The sequence below is a fragment of the Notothenia rossii genome (genome assembly GCF_949606895.1).
Source record: "Notothenia rossii genome assembly, chromosome: 3".
NCBI classification, from domain to species: domain Eukaryota; kingdom Metazoa; phylum Chordata; class Actinopteri; order Perciformes; family Nototheniidae; genus Notothenia; species Notothenia rossii.
In genome coordinates, this window is record NC_136901.1 from 6,176,197 (window position 1) to 6,203,252 (window position 27,056).

Below are 27,056 nucleotides of genomic sequence, written 5' to 3' on the forward strand. Positions count from 1 at the left end.
TTATGTGTTATAATGTATCATTGTGTGGAGACAAAGATTAAAACAGTGGAAGGAAAAGCACACCTTTGAACAACCTGCATTTACTAGAATACCTTTTGAAAAATGAAGCATGCAAGTTAAAGTATAGTAACATTCCCTTCTGCTGTGTAGCAGAATGTTGCACAGTTGGAGGTAAAGTGAGTGACCAAAAGTGCAATGACCCGGTGTTCCATGTTTAAATGTTTACCGAACACTAAACTGACGTGTGTGTCTCCCAACATTAGCAAAGGCTGACTAGCAGAGAAAATGTCTGTGAATAACTCACTCTCTTTACACTGTGTGAGTCATTGAGTATTACACACAAAGACTTATAACATGTACACTTTGTTAAAGTGAAAAGAAAAATGTATTAAAAGAAATGGGTATGAAAAGAAAAATCAATGTCTTTGTTTGTCCACTAGAGGGCGACACATCCCTTTATTTCTTTAGTTGTCTTCTGTTACAAGCAGTCTATGGTTACAAGCCACAACAAATGCTTTGCAGATACAAATGTATATTAATTGCAAACATTTAATTTACTTCTCCTCAGGTTTACCAGCCCAGAGCAGGGATTGGAGACCACAAAAGGGTAGACAATATTTACTCTGTTGGAACACATGGTGGCAAATTCATGGGATTTGGAAATGGGGATTATGACATTTCACAAATGTTGTCTGTAATTCTGATTCAGAAAATGGATGAGGGGGGATTGACGGGTTAGTAATGCCATTTGTCCATATGGATAACATGCAATAATCTCCTAATCTGGAACCAGTCCCCTTTTGTCTGCTGGGGGTGGCTTTAGGGAGCATCAGCAGGAACCCCCGCAGTGTGGGTGATATATATATATATTTTTTTATCAACTTGTAAACTATTTTTGACAGAAAGTATTCTTCTTCTTTTTGTATTATTATAATTATTGTATTTATTTTTATTTGTTTAGGGAATATCTGCTGGAAACTGATGCTGCCTTCACTGTTCCTCCAAAACTCCTACTTTCGTGGTATATATATTTGTAACCCTTTAATCATCAGAAAAATATACTTTATTTGTCAAATATTAATTTTGGGTAACAGTGCAATTTATCTATTTCCCAGTTGGACATATTCATATCGCTCTGTTTTGCTCGGTCATTCATTTTCTTTGCGATCAGCTCCAATATGAGATATTTCCGACGGACCCTGAAGGCAGCGCGGGGCTGGACAGGAAACGACGGAGACGCGCAGCGTGTCTCCCTCCTCAGCAGGGAGAGAAGAATGGGAGAGGGACCGGGATTGTGTGTGTAGACGAGGCGACGACGGGTGAAAACATGAGGATAACGGGCTGTTTTTAACTAGATATATCTTCTAAAATCATAATTAAACCCATCATATCAGGAGTCTCCTCATTCCTCCCCCCGAGGGCAGGGATATCTGCTCTCCCATTGGAGAACACAGGAAAGGAACCTCTTTGTGAATTCCGTCTGACTGTAAGTGGATATTTCTTTATTATTCCTGGAGGTTTTCACTCCCTATCTGCTTTTTCCTCTCTTTTAAATAAGCATGTTGAGAAACTACCAATGTCAATCCTAAATAAACGAGCATTTATCAACCTGGGTGGTTCGAGGCTGTACCCTTATGTTAACCACACTAAAGCAAGCACCGCTAGGTATTAAGAAACGATACATTGTGTATGTGTTGTTCCCTGTTAGAGGAAAGTGTGTATTGTGTGGCAGGGTGTTTGAATGGGGGGTTTGTGTGCCCCCTATGCGGCCATTGAACAATCCCTTTCTTGGGGAGAAAGGGCGTGCAGCGTTTGGGCCGACTGGGAAAAGAGCCGCAGCTTTCCATATGGGAGAGGCATTAAACCTTTTGTTGTGTTGCTCTTATCTTGCCAAAGCCGAGCCCAGGCACTCTTTTTCTGATATTAAACCCCTCATTTTCCTCCCCTGCATCTGTGACAGAGATGTGTGTCTCCACCCTGTTCAGAGGGAGGAGGCTGGTACTACTAATGGCCGATGCTTTTGTCGCGTTAATGTCTGTATTTTACCAGTGCATTTTTTCAAACATTACATTTGATGTATTTTAGAAACGGTTACACAAGTGGTAATGTATGTTAGTGTGGTTCTGTTGAGCCCATTATCAGTCACCTCCATCACTGCAGCTCCGTTTTATTTCCCATTGTTGGATGTCGCCTCCGGCAGCACATTGGAGAGCCAGTTTGGCCAGTGGCTATTACCAGTCTCACATTAGCACCCAATTTAGCCAGAGGAATTACCTTCAAAATCAGATCATTTTTTACACAACACATTTCTATAGAGTCTTATAAAAAAAAAGTTCAAGCTTAAAGTCATATTCTGATACTCTGATGCTGCTTCTTTACTGTCAGAATAACATGGAGGTTAAACCAAGTACCCAGTGTTCCTTCTTTGGCCCCAGTCTTGGATGCTTCAGACACTAACACAGGAAAGATAATGACCCCTTCATGACAGTAGGGTTCAAAGGTCATTTGTAGAGGGGCTGCAGACCATGCCACCGCCTGGCTGGCTGCCATATGTACCCAGGTTAACACAGTAAACATTCCCTGTGTGTGTGTTATTTACACTACCAAGGCCAGGCGAGGACAGTATTCTCACTGTCTGTTCAGGGGTGAATACACAAAAATGGCCAGTAAAGACGCCACTTGGCCCTGCCTTTATTCCCCACAGTGGCATTATAATGGGCTGTCTGTGTCCTTGAGGCACGCCTGATTTGCATCCACAAAGCACTAGACTAGAAGCACATTATTCTGGGCATGGGACAGGGCAGCAACAATGCCGCCATTCGCTTACAGTGCAGTTAATGGGATGAACATAACTACCGGCCTTCTGGTCGCCTCCCCTCAGGCAGATGCCCTTAAGCTTGTTGTTTTTTTGCAAGAGGAACATAGAATTCGGTGTCAGATGTAATTTACTGTCTGGTCGGGGACACAGCAGAGGACAGAAAATGAGTGATTGCACGAGCACATCTGGAAAACCATGCTGTTTTCCCTCGGGGTTTTGTTATTGTGTCTCTGTTTCCGGTGTCTGGTTATGAATGGAGGAACTTTTGTTATCAGCTGTTTAGAAGGAGGGTTTAAAGGAATGGCTGTGTTTTTATTGTTAGAGGCACATTTTGCTGGCTTCATTTAGACTCTTGGCTGAATTGCAACAGTTGCATTGTCCTTTTTATAATGCATTGAATTCAGTATTTTATTTGATTTATGTGCTAAAGAACAGGATTTTGTTGTGATGGCATAAGTACAAATGGCTATTAAAAGTAGACATGCAGCAACAAGACATTCACAAGGCTTTGTAGTCCTGAAGTCATTGCGTTCAGACCGTATGGTATACAGCTCAATCATAAAAAGCTCCGTCATGGATTACATTTCCAGCCACAGAGGTAAAACACATGTTAGAACGGAGCGTGTCATTTCACTGCTCCCGTTTAAAAACACATGTATGGGATTTTTCACCGTCAGCTTTTTTTTATCCGAGGCTTTTTGAAGGGAGAACCGAGGGTGTGTTTTGAAAGGGCTCGAAACACATCACCAGGAACATGGATGGTTTTCTCATTCATGCACTCTGTCTTGTTTTGCCAGAAGTGGAAGGGAAGAAAAAAAAGCAGCCAGTCTGTTTTCCTCCATCCATCTCTCTGCTGGCTTTCATCCGCAATTTTTTGCGTACGCTGGATTTCCTTGGGATGTACCGGTAGTTGATTAGATGAGAAAAACAGTTGTCAAATAAATGTTGGACTTGAGGAGTGATCCCATGAGACGAGAAGAAAGATGTGTGTGTGTTGGCATCTGCAAAGTCCATGCATCTATCAGCACTTTTCTGTGTCGTGCGAGTTGCAAAGGGCCATGTCTGACCTCCACCCACCCATCCATCTATCCATCCATCCATCCATCCACCCACCCATGTCCCTGGGCACTAGTCTGCTCTGCACAAAAGCTCCAGAGACAGACTCTGAGGGGTGGTTGGTGTAAGTTTACCCAGGTTGTGTTACAGCCGGGGGTGTAGGTGGGTAAAGGAGGGCAGGGGGGAGGATGGCACTTCAAACGCAAACTTCAACACATGGATGGAGACCCGGAGGGGACTGTGTAACCTGATATCCCCACTTATAAAATGTTGGCTTGTGGCTGCATTCCAACAGTTTAATTGTACCTATAATGTGTTGGATTCAGTATTTTATTTTGCCTGCCCAAAAAAAACTGGATTTCTTTTGATGGGAAGAACAAACCAAGTTAAACAGCCTGTAATACAGCACCTCATACACGGGCTGAAGTCATTGCGTTCAGGCAGTATTCCCAATTTAAGATCAATAAAGTATATCCTAACCTTTTTATCTTATCGAAGGTCATACCTTGCTTTGTGTTGGGAATAAACGGCAGAAGGCCACCAGCAGCTGCCTCCTTGATGCCAAACAAGATGCCAGGGTGTGTCATACGAGAGGGAAAATGTCTCCCTCCACCTGGGTGTGTCCCCCTCTTGTCACAGGCACGTGCTCCTAGCCTCTATAGGGCCTTGTTCTGCTAGCATTTTGCTGACCTTTGGCGGCAGCTGCCCCCGCCGTTAGAAAAAACAAAGACAAATGGCTAACCAAGCCCGCGTGGCGACTGCAACTCTCTCCTGCTGCAGATACAGGGCGGCTTTTCCTGTTGGCCTTTCATACACACACACTCTCATATCAATGCCCTCTATTGCAGGAAATTACCGACTGACTTTCTGTTCTTTGGCACAGAGAATAGTATGGGTAAGGCCTTTAAAAAACAAAACATGCACTTTTACTTTCTTTTGCCTCCATTGTTTTCAATTCAAATATACAACCAGGAAATGTTGGATATAGCCTGCCTTAGCTTAAGCACAGTATGGGACCATGCAGCTACTCCCCGGCTGCACAGCTGATTGAAACAGGCAGAAGGAGGGCAGCCTCTCCTCTTTTTTTCAGTGCAATGCATGATCTGGGTCCTAGCTCAGCAGGTGCACTCAAGCGCGCACACACACACACACGTGGTATATAGAGACACCTACAGATATAAACGGTTTAGTTTATAGACGATTGGATGTCAGCTGAGTTTTCATATCCGTGCCGTTGGGGGAAGGCTTTCACCCGCAGCACTTTCACAAGCGTGTACATTTTTAGTTCTGGTCCTAGTGGGATTCACACTCTTAAAGGAAAAGTCCACTGTGAGATATTTTGACACTGTTCAATGTTATTCATGCACAGTGCGTATCCTTTCATGCATTTCCCAGATTACCTTTCAACAACATTTAAGAGGACAGGTCTGTACTCACACAAAGTTATCATTTGTACAGGATGAGAGCAAATGCACATGTTTAAGTGGCTGATATTAGCATCCCCCACACTCAAATCCCTAACATTACTATTTGTGGTTGCATTGCATTCTGGTCTACAGAGGCTGCTGTCATTTGATATACCTGTTGGGGTGGATTCCTCCTGTATAATTGCTAAGCATTTGTAGACAACGATGGGTCTGAAAAAAAATTACTCACTTAAATGTGTTATTGTTTTTGATCAGGTCTTGGTGAACTCAGTGTATCAGTCTTTATCTCTTCCATGACCTATTTCCCCATATTGTATCTGATCTGTTATGATACAGTATTGTTCATTTATTCATTGTCCCTTTTGTGTGCCACCTCTCTCACTGTACAGTGTGTTAAATAATTATGACTTTGACAATGGCAGGTGGCTGATTCTCACTGCTGGGCCACCGATAAGGACACCCCCTCTTCCTCTACTGTATTATAAATTATCTGCAGTTAACGCAAAAGAACATGTGACAGGAAATGGGGTAAAAAATGGTCTCTCTTGATTGCTACTCTCTATCCCATGCATGATCAACACCTGTGACTGCATCGAAGCCTTGAGGCCACTTTTTTTTAAGTGGCGTTGCACACAGTTGGGGACTTAAACCTGAAATGGATCCTAACATCCAAGGCTGGAAAAGGGAATTTCATCCCAGTGGGATTTCTCTGCCATAATTCCAGCAGACGTATCAGTGAGCGGAGCGTCGTCGTGGAGGCGGTGATTTATGGTATCGTGTTTCTTCCTTTACCCCACCTGCCCATGTAAGTCCAGTTAAAGCTCCGCAGCAGTCCTGGGATGGGCTGATGGATGGGCGGCCTGTCTGTGTGGATTGAGCTGGGCCATGGATAATGGCTCTTTGACATGGAGAGAACAAAAAGTGCTTAAGGCAAGCAGGAGCGCTTCGGAGAAAGTAGTATGAAGAGCACACAAAGTGCAGACTCAGAGAAAAACCACGGCCACCGGCCGAATAAAAAAAAAATGCATTATTGACTGCGTGATGTATGATCCGTCTGGTGCGAGACATAGACAAGCACAAAGTGGATTTATTGTATTGCTTTCCCGTGCGCTATTTAGCATCTTTGATTTAATTAGATGAAATGGCCGGCCCTTCGCGGCAGATCATGCGATGTGTTGCAGCGGGGTAAACATCGCTGTGTCGTCTCTTCAGAGTTCAGCTGGTTCTCATGAAACCATAACAGCAGTGCGTGTGTGTGTGTGTGTTTATGGGGCTGGGGCTATGGTGTTTGTTTGCCTTTGTGCACTCTCTCTGGTAACACTAACAGTCCGTCATACAGATGCAAGCGAAGTAGTGTTTTCCCTCGCCCCCTGCGAAACGCCTGCCACGGGGCCCAAACAATGTTTATACTTGTACAGTTGCCTTTTTAATCATTGACCTCCGGGTTACATTCCAGTCAAATCCACTGAGGATTTATACACCTCTGGGATACACTAACAATGCTGCATTATATGACGATCAGAGAGAGTTGGGGATCCAGTTACAGCAATTATAGCGTCCTTAGGTTAGCATCACATTGTGTGGGGGGTGATGTTTGTGTGTGGTTACAAAAGCAGCAGCGTATGTCTTGAATCATTGAAACAAAAAATATTGCCACGCAAAGAAAAGAGATTCTGCTAAGCGCTCCAACTACTCCAACTGTGTGTTCAGTTCAAGGCGGGTACACATAAAAACTGGGGCTGAAATTGCCTGTTTTGCCATTAAATATGCACTGTAACCTACTTCCCCCCCAACTACACTCTCACCCATAATCATGAAAGTTACTCATGTCTGTTAGAAGTAGCTCCACTATGCAGGCGGTGTTTGAGCGTACCGTGAAGCCTCAGGGAAACCAGAGAGGGGGTTGGAAAGCAGCCATTCTTTGTCACATCGCCCGATCGTGACATCCCGAGGCAACGGCCACAAGAGGCACCACACAGCGGCATTTCACTAGAGCCCAAATGTTTTTGGCAAAGCGGTAAAACACCAGTGAGGAAGAGGGGGAAATATCTAAATTAGTGAGAGGAAAGAAGTATCGGACGGAGAAGACAAGGGTTATGAGAACGCAGCAGCTGATGTCATGTGAAATACGACGGCTTGGAAACACTGAGGTCATTCCCCGTCTCCCTTTGCCAAAGTCTTTAACACTTGGCTTCGTGTTAGGGCTCTACATTTGCTGTACGGTCCAAACTTTGGCAGGCTGCTCCATTTTCTTTTTTCTTCTTAGGTTCATGTAGGACACTGCAGGAATCTCCAGTGACCTACAACGCAGCCCTGCATGCCTTTGCAGAAGCCGATTGACACATTTTTGCGCGAGAATCCCTTGACAGTCACTCAAACCTGCAGGCTTAATCTCACAAAATAGTGCTCTGTGTGTGTGTGTGTGTGTGTGTGTGTGTGTGTGTGTGTGTGTGTGTGTGTGTGTGTGTGTGTGTGTGTGTGTGTGTGTGTGTGTGTGTGTGTGTGTGTGTGTGTGTGTGTGTGTGTGTGTGTGTGTGTGTGTGTGTGTGTGTGTGTGTGTGTGTGTGTGTGTGTGTGTGGGGCTGCCTGCCTGCCTGCCTGCCTGCCTTTTGCCAAATCTCATTGACTAATACCCTGGCAGCTCTGCGAGGGAGCCCGAGCCTCCATTGAAAGAGTCTCTGGTGAAGTTAGTGGCTGAGTAGCTTGCTAATCTCTCTCTGCTCCGCTGATCTTCACTCTCTAGTGAATCCTGATTATTTCAGCCCACGTGCCTCAAGGGGCAACTCTTCTCGGTGGCTGAATCTAGATCTGCCCCGAGTTTGGCACCATGACCTGCTTTAAGGCGATGGGGAGGGCATATCAGGGGTCAGTCAGCTTGACCCCTCTCACCCCTAACTGCTGTCGGTGAGAGACTTACAACGAAACTGTTTAAATGACATGTGACATTTCTTTCCTATCAGCTGTGATCAAGCAATGATGAGCTTTGAGGGTTGATTTGGTCTGCAGTGAAATGAAATCAGTGCACACAAAGGACCATTCTCCTTCAACACAAGAGGATAAGGCCCTTAGTAGACTAATACAAGAGGCATTTGATCGTGTAACTGTATGTGTGTGTTACTTTACCCATAAACCCCACTGGCAGCTTGCCAGCCAATGGGACCTCCATCAGATCCCACTGGCCATCGTGGGAACATTCCTGACGCAGCATTATTCCATAATTCCCACCATGTGTGGTTTTTCCAGAGGAGAGTGCTGGCCTGCACGGACCGTGGAGAATCCCAGTGAGGAGAGCAGATCAGCTCCTTGTAATCGCAACCAGGCCTCACTGTGAGAGAGAGGGGGACGCAGAGTGCCCACATTGTGTTCATATTAATCATTGATGAAACTCTTAAACTGAATAAAACAGCGGTCTTTGGAGGAACACAGCTCAAAAACGTATCCGATATTCAAGTTGTTTTATATTGAATTACTGTACTGAGGTTAGGAAGTCAACAATGTGAGGTTGAAGAGTGGCACTTGCATTGGTATAAAAGCAATAGGCTGATCAATACTAATGCACCTTCCCATCAATCAGCCCTCTGACGGCTTCCCTCAATGCCCTTACAGGAACCTCAGGGTCACTGCTGAGCCCTTATCTTGTTCTGAGAGCACATTTAGGATGCTGTTGGCCTTCTCGGATCAATACATCTCCCAAGGTCCTGCCATTGTTACCCAGATCAGGAGGGACTCAGGGAGTATATCTACTTTGTGTTGTGAATGATAGGAGAACACCAGATCAAAGCACTTCAATGTCTTGTAATTCACCACATTGGCAGGTGCTATATTGTCATGCAAGACAAGAATGAGTGGGATGCGTCTGTAATCATTAATCTGTCGTTACATCATACTTCCCTCTAACGGTTTTTAGAATGTCTTTAGTTTTAGTATCATGTAATAATGTAAACTGCTGTGTCATCCTGAATAACGAAGACGCTGTGTAGTGTGTGGCTTTCTGCCGTTCTTTAATGTCACTTTAGGACAAGTCTGTTAAGTGTTAATATAAAACCATCACTAAAGTACTTTATTAACAAATTCTCATCAGAGGAAGTTCTTCTCCCAGTCCCCACACACTGTCCACTGTTTAGCTCCACCTTATTACTCATTTGCTGTACTTCCCCCCTACTACAGTCCTGTCTTTCTTTTCCTGCTGTGACATCATCATCACCTCAGCTCGCCCACGGCCCTGCCCTCCTTCCACTTCCTGCCACGACAGGAAATGAGCTGCCCAGAAGGATTTCTGGTAATGGGGGAAGTGAGGGTGGACAAGGACACACCTGTGTCCACTACATAGGGCTCTGTGTTTCCCCCTGGTCTGTTGTTGAAGTGTGGCACCAAGCTAGGCCACATAAAAAGTCTCCTGAAACTAGCTGTTGTTAGTGGCACCTTTTTGGCAGTGCTTGTTTTCAGGGCTTCATGCACTTGCTCCAACATCACTACTCTGGTTTTAGAGCTCGAAAGAGAGCATATCAAATAGGAAAGTCAAATGTTCACTGTTTACTATTCCTGCTCCCACCTATGTGATGTCGAGCGTGACACTCCAGGAAAAATAACATAAAAGCCTACTTGTTTACTGGCAACAGGAAAGGAGTCCAATGCCTATTTCAGCTGGTTTTCACTTCCTGGAAAAGGGTGCTAATTTGGTGGAAAAGGGGTATCGGAAATTGTATTGTCGTGTCTGGAATTGTTTGATTAAAGTTCTTTTTGTCCTCTCCATTTTGTGCAGCCCTTGCTTTTTGATCACATGCATTTAATGTTTGTCTGTGGCCGGCCTTTGTTTCCAGCAGCGGAGCAGCTGCCTGCGGCTCCGTGCTGTTGTGACTGGAGCAACTGTTCTGCAGCTGCACAGACCCATGTGTCACGGCCACACCTGTTCAATGGCCTTGTGTTGACTGAGTGATATCACACATTAACTGTGTGTGCATTTAATGCCAGAGAGAGATGGAGGGGGCTGACCTGTAACCTGAGAAGGCAATTGTGTGTTTTATGACACACATATATGGATGACGTGCACGAGCAAAGACATGCACACCGACACTCTCTGACGCGCTCTCCTTGTAACAAATCCCAAAAAAATAAACACACACACACTCTTTCCAGGGAAGGGCCACATGCTGTTGAACAGTTGTTGTGTAGAAAAAGAACAGCTGAAGCCAGCAGGAATAGCTTCCTAGTCGGCAGCCACAACATCAGCTGCCTACCACACACACACACACACACACACACACACACACACACACACACACACGCGCTCTCTTTCTCTTTCTCTTTCTCTTTCTCTCTCTCTCTCTCTCTCTCTCTCTCACACACACACACAAATCAGCCCATTGTAACCTCCAGTCAACAGGTTGTGTGCCTGAATGATATCCTATAACCAGACTGTGACTCAGCATCCAGATTGTTTTGGATAAAAAAAGGTTATGCTGATGTGACTCAGCACTGACGAGTTGGTGATTCGTTAAACATTTTCACCACCGGTCAGCAGACTAACTGAGTCACAGTCAACACTCAAATAAGAGTTTTGACTCTGGTTTCTACTCCGACTCATGTAGTGAAACGAGTAGCCTGCCGGTGTTGGCAAGCTTTTGAAGTCGCCTGCGTGTGTGGCTCTGAAAAGAAAGGCTTTGTAGTCAAATGAAGAAGTCCTCGTCAGCTCAAATGTCACACTCTTAATCCGGCAGTGATAATGAAGCCCGATCATAATGAAGGCAGCACTGGGCTTGATTGCTTTCTGGCTTTGCGTGTAATTTTTGCCTGCAGTTAGTTAAGTCTCTCGCTCACGCACACTCCACAGTTAATCCTCCGCATTCTTGTGACAGTGAAATGGGTCTGCCTTCCTCCAGCTACCGGCTGCCAGGTCTCTCTCAAAACAAACGCTATAAGATTTGACTGACCAATAGAGGCTGTAACAAAGCCTCCTATAGTCCTAAAACATAGACGCTGACTCGTATCTAATAAGATTTTATTCTTCCCTCTTTTTCATTCTCAGAGGAGAACAGCCCTGTCGCGGAGTGGAGTGGCGGTTTGGGTCTGAACTTTAACCCCAGTAGGAAGGAGAGAAAGCCACTTCAGAGGTAAGAGTTCCTGTAAACTTAAGTGAGTAAATGCTGCCAGTGCTACTTTCTGTGGGTAATAAACTCAGAGCAGAGTGAAACAGTATTGACGTCGCTGCCAGTAAGCTTTGCCAAGCTCATGCACAAATGAGAGGTTGTTATTCTGACAAGCTGCTGCTGCTGCAAGTTAGATTTAAGGTGGTCTGAAACTCTGTGTTTTCTCTCCTGTGCCTGATGTGTCCAATCTGTCATGTAGCTGCTTAACATTAGAGAGTGACACTGTGGATCCATGTGTTTGTTGTAGGGAAAGATCAATCCAGACGTGGTGTAGAAAGGAAGGCTTCTCTCCCCCCTTTAAAAGCCTCAGTCAGAGGGCCTTGTAAATCAAAGCTAAATGAAAGAGGACTCTGAGGAGAGTCCTCCTCGCCGAAGGAGATAATTCCCGACTAAAGTAGAACCATGTGAGGGCGAGCTGTGCTGCGGTTAGTGGCACAGAGCTGCTCCACACACAGAGCCGTTCTTCTCTCACTATCGCTGATCTGCAGTCTCACTCTTTCCACTCGTATCTTCAAGGACCGGCCAGCAAGTCATTTCCTAGAGCGCCTTGGCTCTGTGACTCTGGGGTTTGATAGAGAACACACGCGCGATATGAACACACACATCAGCACAGATCCTTATTCTTCTGTTAATAAGGGAGGCAGAGTTATGGGTCGAGGCCCTCTGCAGAACAACAGAGCACACGAGACCCACAGCAGAAGCAGAACACATCCAGTGACCCTTTAGGTGCTATTTGATTTGTTATGCTTCTGATTATTATTAATATAGCATATTTCCTTGTAAATTTGTAAATGCATGTCTGGACAGAGTGCTTTAACATATCAACTAACAGAAAGGATGTGAACGGACCAAGACCCAGACATATATTATTATCTTCTTGGGGGGGGGGTTTGCTGTGATGTTTACAAAGCTTAGACGAGGATGTGGAAAGGAAGCCGGGTTTTTAACTGGGACCCCGGCAGCGGGGATGGAGCCCGCGGCGGAGTGGAGGAAGTCGCTCCCCTGCATTTAAACTGTCCCAGGAAGTGGGGATGCTCGTGTGTCAGGAGGTTTATGGCTGTGTGTCAGTGTCATGTGGAGACGCTTAGCAACTCCGACACAGCCCTGTCAATATAATTCAACTTGTGCACGCGGGTCCGTGGTCATCTGTCATTGTTCTGTCGTGTACGTGGCACAAGTCAAGAGACTGTCCTTGAAACCATGTCCCCCACGGTTTCATGAAGACATACGACCACAGAGACATTCGGGACATAAAAACAACTTGTGTGAAAGTGTGTGTGTGCTTTTCAAAATTGAAAGGATGGGAACCATTGGAACGAAAGGAACGCTAGAAACTGTGTGGCAGGAAGCAGACTGCCACATTTTTGTTTTGTTGACAACATTGACAAGATACTTTTGAATCGACATGACTCGTCACTCGGCCAATCAGGGGCATCTTGCAGGGGGTAAATGGAGGAAAACATTCGCAGCTGCCGGTGGCATGTGTGCAGACCCTCTCTGTTTGCACATTGCACATGGCTGACTGGTTGCATGCTGTATGTCCGCACAGGTTTTGTGTGTGTGTGTGTTTGGGCATGTGTTGCTTGCGCAGTATGCTACTGTGCTTTGTATTCCCTAACAGGTGGCCAATGCAAACCCCCTGTTTCGCTGGACCAGGAAACCAGAGGATGATAGAAAAAGAAATGTTGGCACTACAATGATTTTATTTATCTATAGTAGATGAGAGGCAAATCAATAGGATATACTGCTGGGAAAAAATGTGATATATAATAATAAATAATTCACGGTTGTATTCTTATTTTACCCCGTCTGATACTGATCTACTCTTTGTTTGGCTTCTACACACTTTTTTGTATCCAGTGTCCTAGATACAACCACAACGTATTTATCTAAATAAGTTACAGCAGGGTTTTAATGTTCTGACTTCTCAGCATTGCAGATCTTTCTACTTCCATGCTCTCCCAGTGCAGTGAGTCTGCTCCCTGCTTTAATGTCTGCTGCTGCAGTGCTGCATCATGTTTAAAACTGTGTGTGTGCACTGCAGCAGACTGTGTGTGTGTGTGTGTGTGTGTGTGTGTGTGTGTGTGTGTGTGTGTGTGTGTGTGTGTGTGTGTGTGTGTGTGTGTGTGTGTGTGTGTGTGTGTGTGTGTGTGTGTGTGTGTGTGTGTGTGTGTGTGTGTGTGTGTGTGTGTGTGTGTGTGTGTGTGTGTGTGTGTGTGTGTGTGTGTGTGTGTGTGTGTGTGTGTGTGTGTGTGTGTGTGTGTGTGTGTGTGTGTGTGTAACCCAATCTCACCAAAGGCAGGACAAGACTATTGATTTCCCAATTGGACTTCTGCCCTGCAGGAAAGCTGACACATCCTCGCTGTGTTTGTACGAGAACAGAAACTTGCCACCTTTTTGTGCCGCTGGATTTACACGCTCCTACGTGTGCTAAGAATACACTTGAATATGTGTGCTTGAAGATGATTGAAATGTGGATTACATAGGATGCACACAAAGAGGTGACACATTTGAAACATGAAGCTTTGTTATGTTTCCCTTTCATTTGTCTGACTAAAATGATATTGTTGTTTATAGCACAGTAACATCTCATTTAAAGAAGTTAAATGAGTGTTCTGTTTGCAATTATGTAAGTTACCTCAGCTGTGAGGTGCTGGAAAAGCTTTAAGGGGAACGATTACGCTCATTGTCAGGTTTCATAATTGTATTTTGCGCTTGTGATGTTAAAAATTCGGCCATTTGCCTCTATTCCTATCACACCATACCGTCTCTTGGAAGCTATGGTAATCCATGCACATGCCGTCTGACTGCACTGTTGTGATATGAATAGGCAGGGAAGTGGACACATTAAATCAATATTCAAGTTATTACTGAGTCACACTGAAGCTTTGTGATAGCTGCATGTCCGCCTGCAGTCACATGTGTGTTGCCATAGCAATAGATGTTGTTAAAGTTTGGCTGGCGGTGTTGAGTCCTCACACCTAGCGCCCACCAGTGTATCCATGCAATTCTCTCCTACTCAGTGTTTCTCCTCTCTCTGCCTCCCCCCTCGTCTCCCTCTCCATCTGTCCACCTCTGACACTCTCCTCATCTTTCTCCCCCCCCGTCCCTTTCCCTGCCCCTCCTTCCTAATTGGCTGAATAAGCCAGAGTGTCAGCTGTGCTTGAGTGAGCTTGTGTGTGTGTGTGTGTGTGTGTGTGTGTGTGTGTGTGTGTGTGTGTGTGTGTGTGTGTGTGTGTGTGTGTGTGTGTGTGTGTGTGTGTGTGTGTGTGTGTGTGTGTGTGTGTGTGTGTGTGTGTGTGTGTGTGTGTGTGTGTGTGTGTGTGTGTGTGTGTGTGTGTGTGTGTGTGTGTGTGTCCATCTCATGTGTGTGTGCCTCCTCTGCTCGCAGGCTGTCGTCGTGCTTGACAGACGACACTGGAGCTGTTGTTTTGGCCATCAGGGCCTCCCCCTTTATTCACAGCCTAATAGCCGGCGCCCTCCCCTCCATTATTGTACCTATTCATCATTCCCTGCTTCACCGCTTACTCGTTGGTCTATCTCTCTTTACCCATCACTCCTCCTTCCCCTTTATGCTCCCTCTCTCTCATCCTCTATGTGACGTGTGCAGAGTTTTCTACATGTTTGGTTTTTTAATTCTGCAGGACTAAATGTCTGAATGTTTTCATTGAAGCTACTCAAAACCCCCGTCTACTGGGAACTCCTTGAAGACAACACTTTTCACCATCACTGGATATCCCTCCACTCTTTTAAGCTCTGACTTTCTGTCACAAGTCATACACCTTTTTCTGCATCCACCCAACATTTTTAATTGAGTGTTAAACTTCAGTGGTCACTACATGTCAAATGACAAGCCAACCCCACCCTGTCTGAGTTTGGACAGCGTCCGACCAGCCTCTCCCTCTCACTTTCTAATTTCTTTTACTGGCACTAGTAGCTACAGCTTTTGGCCACATTTCCTCTTTTAACTTGTCTATTTGAGTCAACCAGGAAAACAATCAAAGCACTGGAAGAAAGTGAGCAAAAAACCCACAGGCTGAGAACATGAGCCTGGAAATAGCCATCCTTACATCCTCGCACATTTACAATGAGATGGTATCCGTTTAATGTCTCATAGCAAACATTGAGAGCAGCAGTAAAAGGCTTTGTTCACTCCGGACAGATGCTTTTGTCTGGCTGTCTGGAGCTGTTAAGTGTTTTTCGCCACAGGATGTCATTACGATATCTTGACACTTTGCATTTTGGTTTGTGTTTTATGGCTTGAGTTTTATAGGCAATGATGACCATCAGACGCATGTATGTGTAAGAGGTGATTCATAGTCTGTCAGGGATGAGCTGAGGGAAGAGGAAGGCGGCAGTCGGGAGGAGAGGGGAAATGAAAGGCATTATTTTCAACACCTAAATCATCATATGTCACGTTAAGGGGAAGATGACCACATATCAGAATGTTATCTAACACATGATAAAGAAGTTGATTTACCATGTTTTTAGTTTGATTGAAATTAGTTTCAGGAACACCTTGGCTTACATGGCTGGATTTTAACAAGGAGGTTAGTCACAGGGGGATTTACATGAAACTATTTTTGCTTATATTTACATATCTCTACACGCAGCAGCACTGGAACACACGGCAGCTTTGATATTGAAAGATATAACGTAACTAGGGTGTGCCCTTCTCTCAAAATGACCCTCTATTCACTCACCGTTTCCCACACACACTTTCCCCAGAGTCCATCAGCACCGTTTAGATTTATTAAAGCCTCCCTGGTGGATGTCTGGAGCTATTCCTAGCCACGGGTATGCTAAATGTTTTTACTTGTTCGCTCTGTTTGCCCCCGGAGACGTTCGTCATTGTGTCGCGCTTGTGTGCCACTAAACTCTCAATAATTCCCGCTCTGTATTTTCAGCGTAGCCTCATAACAGTTCACTGAGTTTCTATAAGCGTTGTGTTGTTTCCAAAACCCTTGCCCAGTCCTTTCCGGTGCTTTTCTTCTCATTTTTGGCTTACTTTGTTGAGATGATATGATCTGTCGAGGGTATTTTTAGTCCAGAGGTGTCAAACGTTTATTTTTGTAAGGATACTTTCAGAGGAAATAGCTGTGAGGTCCAGTTTTCTGTGTCACTCCCAGTTTTTTTTCGTTGGTGAGGGCTAAGGAGCTAATGCCCGGTTTCATTAACCTCCACTGTCCTTATTGCCAATTTACAACACACATGCAGTGTCGAGTATCTGGTCCAAAAATTGTCTATTTAGAAGTGCTTGATGGAAGAATTCACTCATCACAGCGGGGGGGGGGGCTTCTGGCCACAATAGTATTTACACAGCCATGGTAATGTTCCACATCCCAGCCCTCCCATTTCCTGTGTGATTGAAATACGAAAGGATAACTCAAATGTTAGATGCAATTCATCATTTGAATGTCAACTAGGAAGTGGGAACAGGTGGTGCTGAAGCAGTGAAGGGCTTTGGCTTAGGGACATGTTGCCCTGTATTTGAAAATTGTATGGATTCAGGAAGCGGTTTTGTGTATTTTTTTTTCATTATCTTCAGTCCGAAACATTTACATGACCTACGGTGTATGGAAAAGTACAGAATATTAATTTGGGCGTTTTCAAGCATTACCCATGTCATGCAGGAAGATGCCTTAAGAGGCCCTACCAGGCTTTTTGGGGTTGTCCCTCTCCTGTAGTGTTGTCCTATAGGTTTGTATGCATATAAATGCCCCTTTTAAACAGAATAACCAAACATAGTTAGCATGAGCAGTAATTAGACCCTCCAGAAAAACGCGGGCAAAAATCCTTGATTATGCGATTAAACATGCGGGGTTTTATGTGATTTTATGCGGTGAAATTGCGGGAAGTTAGGAAATATGCGGAAATATGCTAAATATGCGGGGGGAAAGAATAACAATTTTTTAAAATATTGGGCTGTCTTATTTATTCTCTCTCACACACAACCTGCCACTAACGTTAAACCCCTTTACTATTCAATTAAACACATTCAATGTTTATTTATTGTAAAAGCAATTGGGCTATTTTAATCTCACACACACACCAAACGCCCCCCCCCCCCCCCCCCCCACACACACACACACTTCTCCGCCTCATTCTGTTTTCATTTACTCGTTCGTTATCTGACCAGCTTCAATCTTGTAGGCTACTCACTTCGTTTCTTGTAGCCCTCGAAAGGGTTTTGGAGGTTGATGCCTCGGTGAACGGGAGTTGAATGTCTTTCTTGTCCGCAGCAGCAGAAAGCATTTTCGAATGTTTGAATGAATCAAAGTGGGTCGCCACCGTCGATTTTCTCTTATGCTGCAACACACAGTTGCACGGGGTGCAGAATAGTTTCCCCCCACTTTTTGCCCGGTCTTTAGTAGAAATGTTCGTTGGTAAATGAGCTCCTGCGGATGATGTCACATATGCTGGTCACGTGACGAGAAACGAAGGGGGCAGCCATTTTGGCAGTAATCGCGTCAGTAAATTCATTGGCAGGCACTGGCAGACTGTCGAGGATGGTGGATAACTGCTGTGCACCAGGTTGCACAAATAGGCGTGGGAAGAAGAAAGGTGTATCTTATTATCGCATTCCAAAAGACGCGGAGAGGAGGGAAAAGTGGATCGCAGCGATTAAAAGAGCCAGGAGCTGTCTGAACAAGACTGAAAGATGGGACCCCCCGGCCGTTTGCTTTCGCTTATGCAGTGATCACTTCATATCAGGTGGGTGAAGGAATACAGTACAATGCTACAAAAAGTTTTCAAAAAGCAAAAATACAAACTAGTTTCAGACGCACTGCAGTAGCTATCCAAGCTAATAAACAAACATGCTAACGTGACACTGCCGTAGCTAGACAAGCTAACAAACAAACAATGCTAACGTGACACTGCCTATCAAACTGGAATAATTTAATACTTACCCTTGCAGTGATGATGCCGAAGTTTTTGGATGTAAGACTCCACAGTTGAATGTTGTTTACGAAGCCGGACTGACACCATTTGTAAGCCTCCAAGCTTTTGTAAGCTCTGAGGGAGTCTCCTGAGTACACTGATGGAAAGCTTACAAGATAGCTGTGGATGTCCGCGTAGCGCAAGTCGGGTACATCGTCTTCAGAGCAGGAGGTTATGCTCTTGAAAAGCACACCGGGTGCATTCTATGGGTCGCTTATATTTAATCTTTCTAATTTTGTACTATAAAGCCGAATTTCACTTGAATTAAAATGAGATGTATACTCGCACGGTAGGAAAACGCTGGCGCCGGTCGTCATGTTTACTGCCAAAATGGTGGCTGATAACCAAAAGTCACGTGACCGCAGGAGCTCTATACAGTGTTGTTTACATTCTGTGATGCGCGAGCTGATGACGTCACGTCAAGACGAGTTAACTTTTTTTTCTTCTCAACTTTGTGTGGAAAAATGCGGGGGTTATGCGGCTTTTTGATAAATATGCGGCTTTTTAAAAATCTGCGCCATTTTGCTGATTATGCGGTAAATTCTGCGATCGCAGAATCGCGTTTTTCTGGAGGGTCTAAGTAATGGCCCCCATACTGGAAGAACAGAGCTCCATCTTCTAGAAACACACCACTCTGAAGACTAATGTAATCTTATGTAATGGCTGATAAGAAGCATTGGGATGACACTAACAGAAAGGAACTTGCTTATGTTAGAATTAATCACATTATAGTGAGAGTGTTACAGTACTTAACGATATCCAAAGTCCTCCTCTATAGCGAGCATGGTGAATTGTAAAAGTGGCTGTCCAGCCCACACTCAGCTTAATGTTAGACAAATGGAAAACAGTACTTTCCCATCATGCAAACTGGATTAAGAAAGGAGCGAGCCATGGAGACCTTACCTGACCCATGATGTCATGTTGCTCTGTGTCACACCCAAACACTCTTGTTTGTATAATCTCTGGGTGCTCCAAACCTAGTTATATTTCAGTCTGATCCCGAGTTCTTTGTAAGAAGCTTTGAAGAACAGTTCTCCTCTTATTAAAGTGAGGTAACATCTACTCTTCATACCGCTCCCTTTTCCAATCCTCTTGACGCTCTCTGATATGAACGACTCCGTCTAAAGATAGAGATAGACCTCCCTCTCTTCCTCCTCCAGCTCTTCATCCTCCTCAGCACCAGATTTCGAGCGGTTCTTTTCCCAGAACACACTTTTTTTATCTTCCCTTTTGCCGGCATTGCAGTGTTTAAATGGAGCCTGAAATATGGCTGCAGGGGGGGGGGGGGGGTGACCTTTGACCTTCACCCTTGACCTCTGAGTCACCCAGCATTCACAGGAGACAGATGAGCGCTGGTCATGCTCGGACAAGAGAGAGGAACAGGCAGCAGGAGGGGATAAAGGCCAAGGCGGTTGTTTGGTTTGAGTGTAGTGCATTTACACACACACACACACACACACACTCACACTCACACACACACACACACACACACACACACACACACACACACCTCCCATCCCTCAGGTCATGCTCCATTGAAAGCAGGGCCTCGGGTGGTAATTCACTTAGACCTGCAGCATCGTCTGCCGTTGAGGATATGATCCCATCAGGAGGGCGGCTGCACAGCTATTCTCAAAGTGCTTTTTTTGTTTTATGCGTATTTTTTATCCGGTTTATTTCATATTTTTCTTGCAATCGCATTGAATGTGCATTGTGTGTTTATTTAACTATTGCGCAGACCCGCAGGCTTATTGCTGTTTAAACACAGCTGTTAAAAGTGTCCCGCCGTTCCACTCCTTTCTCGCTGGTGTATTTACACATGAGCGAGTATTGGCAAATGCAATTCAAGCTCATTTAGCCATTTCCTCTTCCTGTGTGCATGCAGACAGCCATGATGTCATGTCTTAAAGAGAGGATACTCAACTCCTTTCATACCGGGGGAATCCCCAAATAGATGCGTCTGTGACCAAATGGCCCCATATGGAGTCACATTTAAGGGAAGCCACTTGACACCAATTATTCTTTGGTGGTGGTATGCAGCATGTCATTTAGATTTAAAAAAAATGTAGTACGCTCTTTCTGGTAAAAAAATGTGTCAACCAAGAGGATTTTATGCCTTCATCAGACGAGTCCCCAGTAAGTGGCACGGATAAACCGACGGACAGCCGGAGTTTCCTGCCAAGAAACAGGCCATGTGGGAAATTAGGAATTCTGCACATCCTGGCTATTTCCTGTTCTGACTCCCACACACGATCATCAGTGCATGGATATCATCACACACACACACACACACACACACACACACACACACACACACACACACACACACACACACACACACACACACACACACACACACACACACACACACACACACACACACACACACACACACACACACACACACACACACACAGCTGACACTCTGGCTTATTCAGCCAATTAGGAAGGAGGGGACACAGGACTAGTTTTTGTTGACAAACTTAAGACCTCATATTTCTAGACAAGATGACAAGTGTTTCATGTGTTTGATATGTGAGCCAAAACAGGAAACTGTCCATCATCAACCCTCTAATGCACTCACTCACGCTAGGGCTGCTCGATTATGGCAAAAATCATAATCTCGATTATTTGGGTCAATAATTGATATCACAATTATTAAAAAACGATTATCCATTTACTTTGAAAACATCAATTTATTTGGAGAAAAAAAATGTGAGCAGTATGTTTTTAACAGTTGATTACCCTGAACTTTAAGTATAACTCAACTGAAAAACCAATTAAGGAAAAAAATTAATAATAATAAAAAGATAATCGTTATATTTCGATTACGTTGTTTTCGTAATCGTTGCAAGCCATAATCGTAATTGCGATTTAAAATACGATTAATTGAGCAGCCCTAACCCACGCATAGTTTTGCCTTGTAATTCCAACTAAGGCTGGGTTTGGGTGGGAGATTGGGGGAGTATATATTTTGTACATGCACTACATACAGTGACTTAAAGGAGTGGACCATGTGTGCTGTCTGGAATGTGACCGCTCTGATCTGAAACAAGCGCCCCTCAACTCCCGTGTGTGTGTTTAGATGACCGATTTTCAATGGTGTTGCTATCATGTTCCTGTTTGCCTTCCTGTTTTATTGCCTCTCACCTGCTGCCTGTTTTATGACCTGCTTTTATCACCTTCTTACAACAAAGCATGAACTCCAGATTGCTCTCAAGTACTTTGTGTAACTAGGTTGGACACACTTGCATGCATTAAGCCACACACACATTGTTGCTGGATCAAACAACCAGGGGTCCTCCGAGGGGTTAATCCCAGTTTGGTACAGTCCCCACTAGTGACTGACACCAAACAAAGTGGTTAACAGGAGGGATTGATCCCCTCCTGAAAACATCAATGGGATTACCTGCAACTATTCCATCTGATTGGACTGTACCAACAATCTTAAGGGGGGGGGGGGCCGTGTCAGGTTGTACCGTCTGAAATAGTTTATTGCCTATCAAAGCATGCCAGGTGTTACTCCTCATGTGCTCCACCGTGTTTTCCTTCAACTTCCACATCCTCTCCCTAGATTAGATGTTCTTCCTCGATGTGCGTTGGCATTCCTCAGGTTGGGTTGTCTAAACAGTTAGACTCCCAGCTTGCCTAGAAATGAATGATATGAAGAAACGGTCAGGGCGTAACATTATTTTTGCGCTCTTCTGGAAGTCTTATCTGCTATGCTGTGTCTCCATCATTTTGATGTTTTGACTCAGTGCTTTGTCTATTGAAAAAAAATGCCCTTGAATGAGGCTTGAGGAGTCTGCTGTTGTTCGTTTTAACTCGATACTAAAAGCGTAAATATAATAATAATATGAACAGTATCTTGTCGGGATGTGAAGTTGTATATTTGATGGTAATTCCTAACCACATATTGACACATTTTCATTCTAATTAAATGATGTTACCTCTGTGAAATATACATTTTTTAAATGTTGGAGAGCATTAGTGCACCTGAGCCACACAGCTGCAGTGACATCACTTCCTGTGTAGTCCAGTAGAGGGCGCTCTTCCCTCACCTTTGACCGACCACTGCCTCCCAACCTGCTACGCCTCCCTTCCTTTCTTCCATCCTTCACCCACTCTGGCCCCTACAGCCATTGACACCACCTGCTGCTGGTGTTGCTGAGTGTTTGATTGACAGGATGAGCCACCAGTCTAAATGCAAAGCGCTCAGTTGGTCAATGTAGTCGATGTTGGACTCCATCGGGGTGTCAGATCCATGTAGAGGCATCTGTGAACTGCACACTATGACGTTCAGACCATCAGACTGCACAGGGTGCCCGCTAGGGGTCCGTGAGCAGTTGTCATGGTAACAGGCAGTGAGGTTGGCATGAGCTGTTATTTTTTTTTTTTCTTCCTTCTTTAAATCATTCCTGCTCTGTATGTGGGTGTGATTTGATAATGTGTGTGTGTGTGGAATCATCTCCTTTACTTAAGTCTGTTTTTGTATCGCTTGTGTTGTAGATGGATCAGGTTTCCGACGACGAGTTGGACCATGGGGCCGAGGAGGACAGCGATAAGGAGGACCAGGACCTGGACAAAATGTTTGGAGCCTGGCTTGGAGAGCTGGACAAGCTTACACAGGTCAATACACACACACACACACACACACACACACACACACACACACACACACACACACACACACACACACACACACACACACACACACACACACACACACACACACACACACACACACACACACACACACACACACACACACACACACACACACACAAGATGGTTGGTTACACAGACTCACAAGGTAGAAAAGCTGTGAGAAAGGAAGAGGCTGTATCCATAGCAACCTTAACACTGCTAATCCTGTCTCCCTATACTGTATCCTAGCAACTCCCCTCCCACTACCACTTGGTATTGTACGTTTGTGCAGGATTGTAGCAGGCATATATCGGTTGCTTAGATCCTATGCTGTCACTGTGTCAAAGGGTGTTTTTGCTTACGTGCACTTCATGATTTGAGTGTGTGTTTGTGTGTGTGTAGAGTCTGGATGACGGCAGGCCTCAGAAGCCTCTGCAGAAGGCTCCTCTCAGGCAGGAGACAAACATGGCAAACTTCTCCTACCGCTTCTCCATGTATAACATAAACGGTGAGACATCACACAACAAAATTCTATAATTGTTAAGTGCCGTGCCGTGTTTGTGTGTGTCTCTCCCCCCCTCTCCCCCTGATTGTCTCCCTCAGGTGCTCCCAATCCCCAACCAGGGCCTCCATGAAGGCCTGAGGAAGGCTGCAGTCTCTGGGTGTTTCTCAATGTCGAGGAAAGCTGCTCCAGAGCCACTGTTTCAAGGATACTACGTCATCGAGTGGCGCAGAAGGACTGTTTAAGTGCCCAGCGTTCGGCGCCCCTCGATGACGTCGTATGGCTCTGGAGCAGCTTTACTCCACATTGAGAAACGGCCTCTCTCTCCTTCTCCTCTGGGCTGCATGTGTGACATGTGCAGCATGTGTAGTGTGCTGTCTCTGTGTGAGACCTGTTAGTTTAGCTTGGCTTTGTTCATTGTTAGGAGATGTGCTCCAGTGTATCTTTGTGCATTGAATACTTTAGTGTTTTTAGGAGAAAGTTGTTCTTAGTTTATCTTAAGTTTGGAAATTAAACATTATCTACTCATTTTGCCAAATCAGTTTCCTCTCTTTTTTTATATTTTGTGACTTCCCTTTGTACCCCTAGTTTAGGAGGGAACGTGACAATTATAAAAACACAAATCCCCCAAAATGTGTTTGTAACCCCCCCCCTCCCTCCTCCCCCCTCTCCTTTCTCTTGGCTCCCTGCAGAGGCGTTGAACCAGGGCGACACAGTGGACCTGGACGCCCTGATGGCCGACCTGTGCTCCATCGAACAGGAGCTCAACACCATTTCCAAACCAAACTCTGCGCCTCGCGGGCAGACCAAAGGCCAGCCTCGAGCCCCCGGAGGGCGGAGTGCCAGCACCAAGCACACGGGCACCAGCGGAGGGGGGAGCAGCGGAGGTAGACTCGCTGAATGATGTGTATTAACGATGGTGCTTTTAGTATTCTAACTATGAGTAAAGAGATGAAGCTGGAGCACAGACATTTTGGTCCCACTTTGTTTTGTCTTAGAGAAGTACACAACAGGAAGATCTCACTCTTCTTCTTCTCGTGGTGCAAATGATGTTTCTGGACGTGGTGCAGCCTTCCTGAAACATGTTTGTCCTTTTTTACCAAAGCCAAAAACACCCAGAGTAACAATAAAGAGTAGGAAAAGAGGATCATTAGCTGCTTCCTGTTTGCAGCGGGGAAATGTAGATTTTAGTGCTCACCAGCACTGACTTCACCGCTGCATGTCTTGATCATCTTAGAACGCTGATCAAGAACCTTACCTAATATTAGACCCTCCAGAAAAACGCGGGCAAAAATCCTTGATTATGCGATTAAACATGCGGCTTTTTATGTGATTTTATGCGGTGAAGTTGCGAAAAATAATAGTTTATTTTTAAATATTGGGCTGTCTTATTTATTCTCTCTCACACACAACCTGCCACTAACGTTAAACCCCTTCCCTATTCAATTAAACACATTCAATGTTTATTAATTGTAAAAGCAATGGGGTTATTTTAATCACTCACTCACTCACTCACTCACTCACTCACTCACTCACTCACTCACTCACTCACTCACTCACTCACTCACTCACTCACTCACTCACTCACTCACTCACTCACTCACTCACTCACACACACACACACACACACTCACTCACTTCTCCGCCTCATTCTGTTTTCATTTACTCGTTCCTTATCTGACCAGCTTCAATCTTGTAGGCTACTCACTTCGTTTCTTGTAGCCCTGAAAAGGGTTTTGGAGGTTGATCCCTCGGTGAACGTGAGTTGTTTGGCTTTCTTGTCCGCAGCAGCAGAAAGCATTTTCGAATGTTTGAATGAATCAAAGTGGGTCGTCACCGTCGACTTTCTCTAAGGCGTATGCTCCAACACACAGTTGCACGGGGTGCAGAATAGTTTCCCCCCACTTTCGTGAAAGACATCGGGGTACTGCTTTGCCCGGTCTTTAGCAGAAATGTTCGTCATCTGAGTTCAACACGTTCACTCTACGGTGTTGTTTACCTTCTGTGATGCGCGAGCTGATGACGTCGCCTCATCATCATCATCATCATCATCATCACTAATTCACGTCAAGACGAGTTAACTTTTTTTTCCCTCAACTTTGTGTCAAAAAAATGCGGGATTTAAAAATCTGCGCCATTTTGCTGATTATGCGGTAAATCCTGCAATGTGTAAAAATGTATGTGAATATAGACACATATGTTGATGTGGCACCTGAAATCTAACTGAGTGAGTGATATAGACAAATGTATTAATTAATTATCAATGCACACATATAAGTAAAAACGAGTTAATCTACACTGATTTTCTTCCATCTAAACTGTTAATCTGTCCAACAGGAAGCACCAGTAGCAGCACCCGTGCGTCGCCGGCCAACACGGTGCGGGGGGCAGCGTCAACGCCCGCCCCGCCGCCTCCAACATCTCCCTGGACGACATCACCTCTCAGCTGGAGAAGGCCTCGCTCAGCATGGACGAAGCTGCTCGCCAGACCTCGTCTTCCTCCTCCTCCTCCTCTTCTTCTTTCTCCTCCACCACGCTGCGGCGGCCCTCGTCGGGCTCGTCCGGCGGAGGAGGAGGAGGGGGGGGGCAGCACAGGAGGACGGGCTCAGTGGGCGCGGTCAGCGAACAGGAAGCCCCCTCCCAGAGGTCCAGTGTAAACTCGGCGTGCGCCTCGGCCTCCAGCATGGACTCTCTGGACATCGATAAAGTGATGGCAGGCGGAGAGGCGGAGGGCCCTGGCTCACAGGGGCCAAACCAGAGCAGCACAGAGGTATGACCAACACTCAAACACACACACACACACACACACACACAAGGATAGACGTTATTATTATTGTTAGGGAAGGTGTGTGTGAGCCGCAGTGTGAAAGACTGCTGTTCTTTCCCACATGGCGAGGTAAGCTCTTCATGTTTAACCAGCATGGAGGAAACGGCATGAAGTGAGCTGACGGTCAATCCACAATACATCCTGTGTACTGTGCATTGGATGGTGTGTTTATGGATACATTGTAATCTCCAATACTGTATCTACCATTTCTGAATTCCTTTGCTAACTCACCAAGCATCTTGGCTCTTAAACAAAAGCATAATGTACTCTAAAGGCTTCGCAGGAACAACCACCTGAGCTAAATAACTAAACCAAGTGTATGTTTAGGTGTCTTGAAGAACAGAAAACTGTGACATAGTATTTTGCTTCAGATGTAACCGTGTAGAAGGGCTGCACAGCTCCTTGAAGTAAATAGAAGATGTGTACCCCCCCCCTAGTGGCTGGCTGTTAGTTTAAGAAGCGCTTGATTTGAGCAAAGCTTGCATTTGAAACCTGAGTCTATTATAAAGGATAATAAGCTAATTGTGCAGCCCTAACACGATATCATGCATGTCCCCTGCCGCCCCCCCCCCCCTGCATGTCATCACTGTATCTTTGTTTGCATCCTTTCTATATCTGTATCCACACACACCTCCTGGTTCTCCCAGCCTGTCACACTGCGGCGGGCCAGACGGCAGCTTGACTTCTCCTC

At 45.1% G+C, this 27,056-nt stretch overlaps 1 protein-coding gene across 1 annotated transcript in view; it reads left to right on the forward strand.

Moving 5' to 3' along the window:
- The first annotated feature begins 1,141 nt into the window (after nucleotides 1–1,141).
- Nucleotides 1,142–27,056, forward strand: part of LOC307031333 (uncharacterized protein) — a 37,772-nt gene continuing 11,857 nt past the window's right edge. The window contains 7 exon segments of the mRNA XM_079668348.1: nucleotides 1,142–1,486; nucleotides 11,327–11,411; nucleotides 22,899–23,018; nucleotides 23,439–23,544; nucleotides 24,231–24,425; nucleotides 25,876–25,917; nucleotides 25,920–26,308. Of these exon segments, the coding sequence (XP_079524474.1) occupies nucleotides 22,899–23,018; nucleotides 23,439–23,544; nucleotides 24,231–24,425; nucleotides 25,876–25,917; nucleotides 25,920–26,308 (852 nt within the window). The 5' untranslated portion in view covers nucleotides 1,142–1,486; nucleotides 11,327–11,411.